General features: G+C 38.2%; 1 protein-coding gene across 1 annotated transcript; it reads left to right on the top strand.

The window, feature by feature from the left end:
• Positions 1 to 5,368: 5,368 nt before the first annotated feature.
• Positions 5,369 to 8,920, top strand: mpg (N-methylpurine DNA glycosylase). Its single transcript, XM_041777779.1, has 3 exons — positions 5,369 to 5,735; positions 7,755 to 7,959; positions 8,143 to 8,920. Exons 1-3 carry the CDS (start codon positions 5,511 to 5,513, stop codon positions 8,592 to 8,594), a joined length of 882 nt encoding a protein of 293 aa, XP_041633713.1. The 5' UTR covers positions 5,369 to 5,510; the 3' UTR covers positions 8,595 to 8,920.
• The last annotated feature ends 1 nt before the right edge of the window (position 8,921 follows it).

Here is an 8,921-nt window from a genome sequence, read left to right on the forward strand (position 1 = left end):
TTTTACAAATTTGGTAATATATAATGTCTGTGATGAATAGACTCCATCGTGATGTCTACATGAACTTGAGGGGTGGTGAGGCTGACAGCAGGATAGTATACCCTCCTATGGAGTCTAGATGCTGGTGGTGGTGCTGAAGGAATGGGCTTCTTAGGAACTTCACCTGGACATCCATGAGATGACTTTGATGAACGATAAAGGGATGTAGGATGGCAATCTGATGGACGAATCTGGGTTTGGTGGTTGCCAGGAGAACAGTACATGTCTGACTGCATTGTGCCAAGTGTAAAGTTTGGTGGAGGGGGGCATTATGGTGTGGGGTTGTTTTTCAGGAGCTGGGCTTGGCCCCTTAGTTCCAGTGAAAGGAACTCTGAATGCTTCAGCATACCAAGGGATTTTGGACAATTCCATGCTCCCAACTTTGTGGGAACAGTTTGGGGATGGCCCCTTCATGTTCCAACATAACTGTGCACCAGTGCACAAAGCAAGGTCCATAAAGACATGGATGAGAGAGTTTGGTGTTGATGAACTTGACTGGCCTGCACAGAGTCCTGACCTCAACCTGACAGAACACCTTTGGGATGAATTAGAGCAGAGACTGAGAGCCAGGCCTTCTCGTCCAACATTCGTGTGTGACCTCACAAATGCGCCTCTGGAAGAATGGACAAAAATTCCCATAAACACACTCCAAAACCTTGTGGAAAGCCTTCCCAGAAGAGTTGAAGCTGTTATAGCTGCAAAGGGTGGACCAACGTCCTATTAAACCCTATGGATTAAGAACGGGATGTCATTTAAGTTCATACACGAGTCAAGGCAGGTGTGCGAATACTTTTGGCAATATAGTGTATGACAGTGGAAGGATAATTGGAACAAGAAAGGTCATGGATGAATGGGATTGGCTCAGAGCTAAGGGAGCAGACACACATAAATAGAGTGAGGAAAGGGAGACAGGTGAATGAGTGATTATTAATAAATAAAAGGATTGATGGAAATGCTTGAAATTATGCTAAACTTAATTTGTTTTCACCCAATAATGAGTTAATCTGAATCATTTTCTTGAGAAATTAACTAATTAATAAGGACAACCATCAATAACAACATAAATAAGTCAAGATCTCCAGAGGTTTACTCATTATGGCAAGAAAATGAAAGGAAATAAAGTGTCTGGGTTATGTCTGCTTAAGGCCTATAATCACCTCTGTATTTGAAGATTCACAAAAGCAAAAGCAAAGTAAAATGTATGGAATGTTTTTAACTCACAGAATTGATCAAAATCAGACTTAACCAAAAGTAAAAACTTTTGGTAAGTTACTCCTTACCAAAAGTGATAAGGAGTAAATTCCACCTTAAATTGCATGAAGAGATGATATTATGCACAGCAGATCAACTCTTATTCTCCAGAGGATTTCTGACTCACGGTGTGGTAAGATATTGCATTCTGCTCCTCCATCTGCATACACAGACGAGTCTCTGGTTCCAGCTCAGTTTCGCTATCACTGCCTGCTGACTGCTCGAGCTGAAAGGGATCCAGAATGCAAAACCACGGCCAAGCTGCGGCCAAGATTATCAGAGGCAGCAACAAAGAAAGCTGTCCGGCCCAGACCCCATCACTGCTGACATTCAGTGGAAACACAGTCAAAGCAAACAATTGCCTTTGCTGGTCTACCAGCTATGACAATGTCAACAGCCAATGCCAGGACTGCTCCACTGAGCATGCTCAGCAGATTTCTGTCTGGATCATATCCTGGCTCAATAAGTCAGCTGGGGTCTGTGTGTCAATGATTGAACTGGATCCATTAGAAATGAATCCTACGGCACTAAACACTTGCTATTACAACGCTACCTATAATAATACCTCTGCTGTTTGAGGAAAGATTCAAAGCCAAATAATCAGAAAGTACAATAAAAGCCAATAAAGAACGCAAATATTTTAACAGGAAAACAATTATGTCATTTTTTCACTGAACAACTTATCCCTCACTGAACCCATTTTTTGTCCCACAATGCAACACACACACAGACACACTCAAGCTCAAAGGCTGCTACTTCACAAGCATGCTGCACTCTGGCAACTCTCCAACTAGATGAGTGTGCCAGCAGAAAGCTCTAGGGAGTAGTTCAAGTAGTTCAAATAATAATAAAATAATAATCCAAGAAGCTTTATCTTGATGGAAAAAAAACAAAGAGCCAAACTGTTCAATAAACAAGCACAACATTTGGAGTATTAAATCCAGAAGCCCTATGCAAAGAAACTGTTTTACAATGATTGAATAATTTCTAGTTGTTTTCTTCCAGTCTCATCTTATTTATATCTTCTTGAAACAAAAAAACAGATTTTCACGTTAAAGCATTGATTTCTTGAGATCTTAGATATAAAGAATGAATTTAACTTATCAGGTTGGAAAACAGCACTGTTATGACAGAATAATAGGGTAACCAAAAATGTACTCTTTATCACTTTATCACTGCTAGACAAAATAAAACAAAATTAATTGCACAGATTAATTTCCTCTTCAGGCTGTCGTAAATAACAATGGAGATTAGATTGTTTGTTTTGTTTTATACCCTTCTGAGAGGATATACTCTTAATTAGGATCATGATGGACTTCCCTCTGACACAAATGTATTTATACACTTTATATGTTAGTATTATGAATTAAAGCTCGGCGGTGGCAGCATTGTGCGGTAGGGATGCCCCTCGGCAGCCGGCCCTGAAAGGCTTGTAAAGGTGGAGGGTAAAATGAATGTGGCAAAATAGAAAAATCCTGGAGGACAATCTTATTCAGTCTGCAAGACTCAGTGCTGTGATTGCAGCCAAAGGTACATCTACTAGATACTGGTTCGAGGGGGTGAATATTTATGCAGTCACTTATTTTACCTTACTTCTTAATTTAATAGACATTGCTATGTGGAAATCTTCTTTCATTTTGACACTAGAGTGGGATTTTTTTCTTTTTTTGTCAAAAGGGCCAAATTATATTAACCATTATTGATTTATAAAATCAATAACAGGGTAAAACATCTAAGGGGGTGAATACTGCAGGCACTGTCGGTCTGACACTCTTTTAATATATCACTATTTCTGACATTGAATCTTTCCTGATGATTTTCAGATTAAGGACAGCCAGCCGAAGTTGATTTGTACATCTGAAGAGCAAGGCTTCAAGACATTAGAACCTAAATGTCACTATTGTTGGAGGGGAATGAGTGAATTCTGTGTAAAGCTGAAGCAGAAACTAAAAGGATTTAATAAGAGAGAGAGAGGAAAAAAATCTTTACAATGTGGTGAACAAATCTCCCTCCCAGCAGATGCAGTCTTCACAAACTGTAGGGACTGAGAAAGTCAATCTCAGCTTATAAAAGCATCACGCAGCACAAAAGCACTGGTAGTAAAAGTTTCATCAAATATCCAGTGGTGTAAAGCAAATTGACAGAAAACAGAATAATACATTTTAATCTCCTGAAACCTTATCTTTTGTTTGTTAAACATTTTTAGTTTCTTCTTTTCTGTGGAATAAGTTGGACCTGATGAGTTTAAATGTTCATCCTAGTCACTGAACATGAATTAGCTTTGACCAAAAGATGTCAACAAATCTCCTGAAGGTTCTGCTTCTGCAGATAATACAGCACCAGATCACTTTTTGAGCAGGTATTTTGACTGTATCAGCCAGCTGGTCAGTTGTTGGGGCTCTTCTGTCAGTACGAAATGACATCAGTCATTCAGAGAGGTATGGGGGAGTCATATTGATGATGGGCCACAAGGACTTGTTAATGCTAAACATGAACAAACATTCAATTAAAAGTTCTGAATTTTTAGGAAATTTTCCTTTTCAAAATCCACACAAATTGCCTAAAATTTCATAGCCTATAAAAAGTTCCCTAAATGTTTTCAGATGTTTAAGTGAAACTTTATCATGAAGCCTTAAATTCAAAGAACATCTTCACAAAAGTTCCTGAAAGTTTTTAAGGAAATTCCCCAAAATTTCAAAGCACTCCCCCTAAAATCTCTCACCTAATTTCCCAAAATTAGCGAATACTTCTCCCCAAATTCTGGCCAAATGATGGTGAATTTCCCCAAACATCCATACATATATTTCCTGACTCCCCGTCCATTCACATTCCAAAAGTTTACAAATAACTCCCAAATTTCCATGAAAGTACCTGAAAATTTCAAAGCAACACCCCCCCCAAAGAAATAAATCATATTCCCCCCAAAATTAGAAGTACATTTCTAAAATTTCCACAACAATGTTTGAAAATTCAAAATTTTTATGAAAATGCAAAATAAATACCTAAAGTACCATTATTGTTATTATTATTATTATTAATAATAATAATAATAATAATAGTAATAATAATTACTTATGTATTAATTCAAAATTTGAAGAAAATTTCCCCCCAACCTTCAAATGAAACTATCAAAAAAGTATCCCCTAAATTTCCATGAAAATACTTACCTTTATATATAAAATCCAAGTAAATTTCCCCCAAAAACATTTTAGATAAAATATCCTGGAAAATCTTATAGCAAATTTTCCCAACATTTTCATCAAATTTCTGCAATGGGCATCCCAGACAATTACCTTAAAAGTTTCCATTATAACTTTATTGTAGGAAACCCAAAATGTAATGTCCTCATAATGTACATGCAGGGCATTCAGAGGTTAATATGTCAAAAATCCCACAGCTGCACAAAGAGTTTAATTTCGCCTTTGACCATTGTCTTCATCTTTGTGCAATAACATCCATTTTTTAAATCCTAACTTTAAATTCTGAAGCATATTCATCCTCTGGTCATTTACCTCACCCATCTGTTTTTCTTTCTATTCATTGTTTTTTCAGTTCTTGTTTGAGCTTCAGAATAATCTTTGTTTGTTTTTACACAGCACACCAGCAAACTCGTAGGCTACTCCTCTGATAAAATCGGTGTCATCATGGCATCATGTCATACACTGTTGATCTTCCAGAGAGCCACGTGGACCCACAGACCATGCCTGGGGCCAAACTGGCGCCATCCACTTCCTGGGCACAGGCAGGCAAGAATGAGCACACCATCTCTATTTATAACCTCTTATTAGAGCAGACCTGTTTTCAAAAGGAGCTGGAATGATAAGACAGCAGCAGGAAAAGGCCACTGTTGAAACTACTAGAAGAGTTTGACTGCGATGTCAGGCCGTAAGAAAATCATACACTTTCAAGCCGTATATTTTAATTTTAAAGGAAAAGACGATATCTGCGTCCTTAATAAGAAACATGGTATCACGAAATGAACAAATAACCCGCTCACTTTACGCAGGCGGAAAGGGTGCGCGGCCCCTTTAAGAGATGCAAAACAATCATCTACTTCCTGTACGCTGTAAGCCTTTGCATTGAACTACTACAGCTAGGACGAGCTCATTCATGAATTTAACAGTATAAAAGTGTGTCATTTGGGTGGCTGACATGTAAACACAGTGACGTGGATTTTAATATATTTCTGATCTACATTCCTGGGTGCTTCGCTGTTCACTATGCCAGGAAGAAAGAGAAAATTGGTAGCACTAGCAGCAACAGCTGCACCTGAACAAACTGCAAACAAACGGACGGATTCAACACAAAAGGACTCAATTCAGTGTGGAAGTGCTGGGATTGAACGAAGCCATTATTTTACCACAAAGAATAACATACAGGACAGACTAGGAGAGGATTTTTTCAACCAACCATGCATTAGTTTGGCTAAAGCGTTCCTGGGCAAGGTAATACAGCACACCTGAATTTAACATCAATTTAAATGGTAAAGAGCTTTGTAATCCACAAAATAAAAATGTGCCCCACTTTTATGGAGCCTGCATTTCAAATTAAAATGAATTATCTTAATTTGTTAAACAGGTTTGCAGAGTGGTTCCCTGATATAATCCAGAGAAAGGGCTTAAAATACCACAAAAAAAGACACTAGCTGTTGTTCAGACCTCTATCTCGCTGTAACTCGTATAAAATGAGGATGAAAAAAGAAAAATACTTGCTCTTAGGTAGGTCTGTTGGTTCTGCTTTAAACTTAAGGGATGTATGATATAATATTTACAGCTGACTTATTGGCTGTAGGCTATATATAACCAATTGTTTTCGCTCAGATGTGCATTGTCAGCTGTGAGGCCTATAGTTTATATAGTTTCTATAGTTTGGTGTGTGCCTTTCCAAATCATGTCCAATCAATTAAATTTACCACAGGTGACAATGTGATATTTCTGTTCTTTATTTGTAACCATTTTTTACATTATTTTAAAATTCTGTTTTCACTTGGATTAATCACAATAAAAAGATTTTTTGACTGTAGCATACGACTGCAACATAATAAAATTGAAAAAAAGTGAAGGGGGTCTGAATACTTTCTGAATGAAATGTATCTGCAGTAAATATCACATATCAGTGTAATGTAACCTACTAATGTATCATCAGGTATAGGTGGTTGCCAAGGGCACCACACTCTCAAGAGGGCCCACAGTGAGCCCTGAACTTTTTGAATGAAGCTGCAAATGTAAAACAGCTACCAGACTGTCTACTTCCCTGCTTTGCTAGACTCAGCCTTTATTTACACAGGAGACACCTGGTGTTCTTTGTAACAAAAAAAAAAAAAAAAAAAAAGAAAAAGAAAAAGGTGTGTAGATATTTCTGTCGGCTAAAATGAGTTTGGAAATATTGGCAGATATCAGCAGAAACCTAATGTTGTGCCTAATGTTGTGCATCCCTTTAAAACTCCACAAACTTAATAATTCACCTCCTTTGGAGAAACATTCAGGTACATTCATGTTTTTTGCCATTCTGTACGACCAAAATATCACCTGTACATTTCTGTACATAGCAGAAATTGTATATCATTATCTGCTTATTTTGTTATTAGGCCAGTAATAACATGCATTCCTACATCTGATGCCTTTCTGTTGGCTTCAGCAAAGTTAAAAAAATTTTTATTTCTTAACCAAATGTTTTTAATAAAAAATTGAGCAGTTTGGACCTGAGATGGAACAAAAATATGTAACAAAACAAAGACATTGAAATACTCACTTTAACATAAAAGCACATTCTGGACTTTTTGTTGCATAATTTTTTCAAGGCACATGTCTGCGGCCACTTAAAATTGGCTTCAAGACCCACTTTTGGGCCCCAACCCAAACTATACATCATAACTAAAACTATACAACTCAAGATACTGTAACACATTTTAAAGAGGCTATGTTGCATAAAAATGAATATGGTATGCCTTAAGATTTTGACTTGATCTCAGATGTACCTTTGGCAAAAAAAGATTGAAAACCACTGATCTAGACACTTCAACAATGCAATAAAAGGAACAGATTATTCAGAAGTGGTAAAGCAGGGACATAATGAAGCAGCAGCATATAATGAAATCTGTCTATTAAAGCCCAGTGTTTCGGTTTGATAAGTGACCATGTTAACTGGTGACTGAAAGCTAAATCAGTGTCAGACAATAAATAAGTGCATTGCAAGAAGTTGGGAACTTGAGGGTCCTCAAGAATGCTTCGTAGATTTTCCTGTATTCTTTCATTTTCACAGTATTGGAAAAAGTTAAGCAAAGATGCATTTTTGAGGACTGAGTTTTCAACATCTGTTGCAACAATGAAAACAACTCTAAAATCTCTAACATCTCCCTAATGGTCATTTGTTAAAACTGAACACCTGTGTCACATCTTCAGATGTCTAATTTAATCAGCAGTCCATAATCTAAAACTGATCTGTCTGGTTCCTTGTCTCTGCAGGTGTTGGTCCGCATGTGTGAAGATGGTACTGAGCTGCGAGGAAGAATAGTGGAAACTGAAGCCTACCTTGGAGGAGAAGACAAAGCCTCACACTCAGCAGGAGGCAAACGCACTGAGAGAAATACAGCCATGTTCATGAAGCCCGGAACAATCTATGTGTATACAATCTATGGCATGTACCTCTGTATGAACGTGTCCAGTGAAGGTAGAGCCTCGGTGTTCCTTTTAAGTATTATTTTTCCTATTGTAAAAGAAGTCTCGTAGTAGTGTGTAATACAAAATTAACTCAATACAGGGGTGTCTTTTATCATCAGTGGGTGAAGGGTGAAAGGAAGAAAACAGATTGGAGCTGTGCTGACTCATAGATATTGTGTGCTGTTTTTCTCAGGAGAAGGTGCTGCTGTGCTGCTGCGATCCCTCGAGCCCCTGCAGGGTCAGCCAGTCATGAGGCAGCTGAGGGAAGCCAGACGCAAAGAGGGAGCACGGCAACTGAAGGACAAAGAGCTCTGCAACGGGCCCTCCAAGCTGTGCCAGGCTCTGAATATACCTCGCTGTTTTGACCGGCGAGACCTAGCCTCAGACCCAGAGGTGTGGCTTGAGAGGGACCCAAACACTGATCTGGCAGCAAACAGCGATATAGTATCAGCACCACGTGTAGGAATTGACTCCCATGGGGAATGGGCCAAGAAGCTGTGGCGCTTTTATCTTCGTGGCCATCCCTGTGTTAGCGTTGTGAATAAAGAGGCAGAAAAACAGGCTCTGTCTGGAAAAGTGATGAACAATTTGGAGCCCTCAGATGTGCAGTCTGACACAGGACAGCACAATGTCAGTAGGACTTAAAGGGACTGTAACAGAAACTATTCTGCCATCTGTTCCCATTTTCTAAGCCAGTAAAGCTTAAAAAAAATCTGTTGATCCAACATATGAAATATGCCTAAAAATATTTGTATTTTTATAATTTGTTGCAGAAATGAAGATGGAAAAATCTTCTACTACCTGTTTAGAGATTTATTTACATAAATTAAACAAATGTTTCCAATCTTTATGCTTTGATTTACTCTTCTCAGTAATTTTACAGATGTTTGGAAATATCTCCTTCCCTAAAAGCAAAAACTGCCTGTCTGTTTGGAGTCTTCCCTTTCTTGCTGTCTTTTCTCCCCACCCTGG

Source organism: Cheilinus undulatus, linkage group 21 (assembly GCF_018320785.1).
Source record: "Cheilinus undulatus linkage group 21, ASM1832078v1, whole genome shotgun sequence".
In the NCBI taxonomy this organism is placed as follows: Eukaryota; Metazoa; Chordata; class Actinopteri; order Labriformes; family Labridae; genus Cheilinus; species Cheilinus undulatus.

Excerpts from the sequence above, each read along its gene's own strand:
- mpg (XM_041777779.1), top strand. The coding sequence starts at position 5,511 with ATGCCAGGAAGAAAGAGAAAATTGGTAGCACTAGCAGCAACAGCTGCA. Across the intron at positions 5,736-7,754 it reads CTAAAGCGTTCCTGGGCAAG|GTGTTGGTCCGCATGTGTGA; the intron begins GTAATACAGCAC and ends TTGTCTCTGCAG. Across the intron at positions 7,960-8,142 it reads TATGAACGTGTCCAGTGAAG|GAGAAGGTGCTGCTGTGCTG; the intron begins GTAGAGCCTCGG and ends TGTTTTTCTCAG.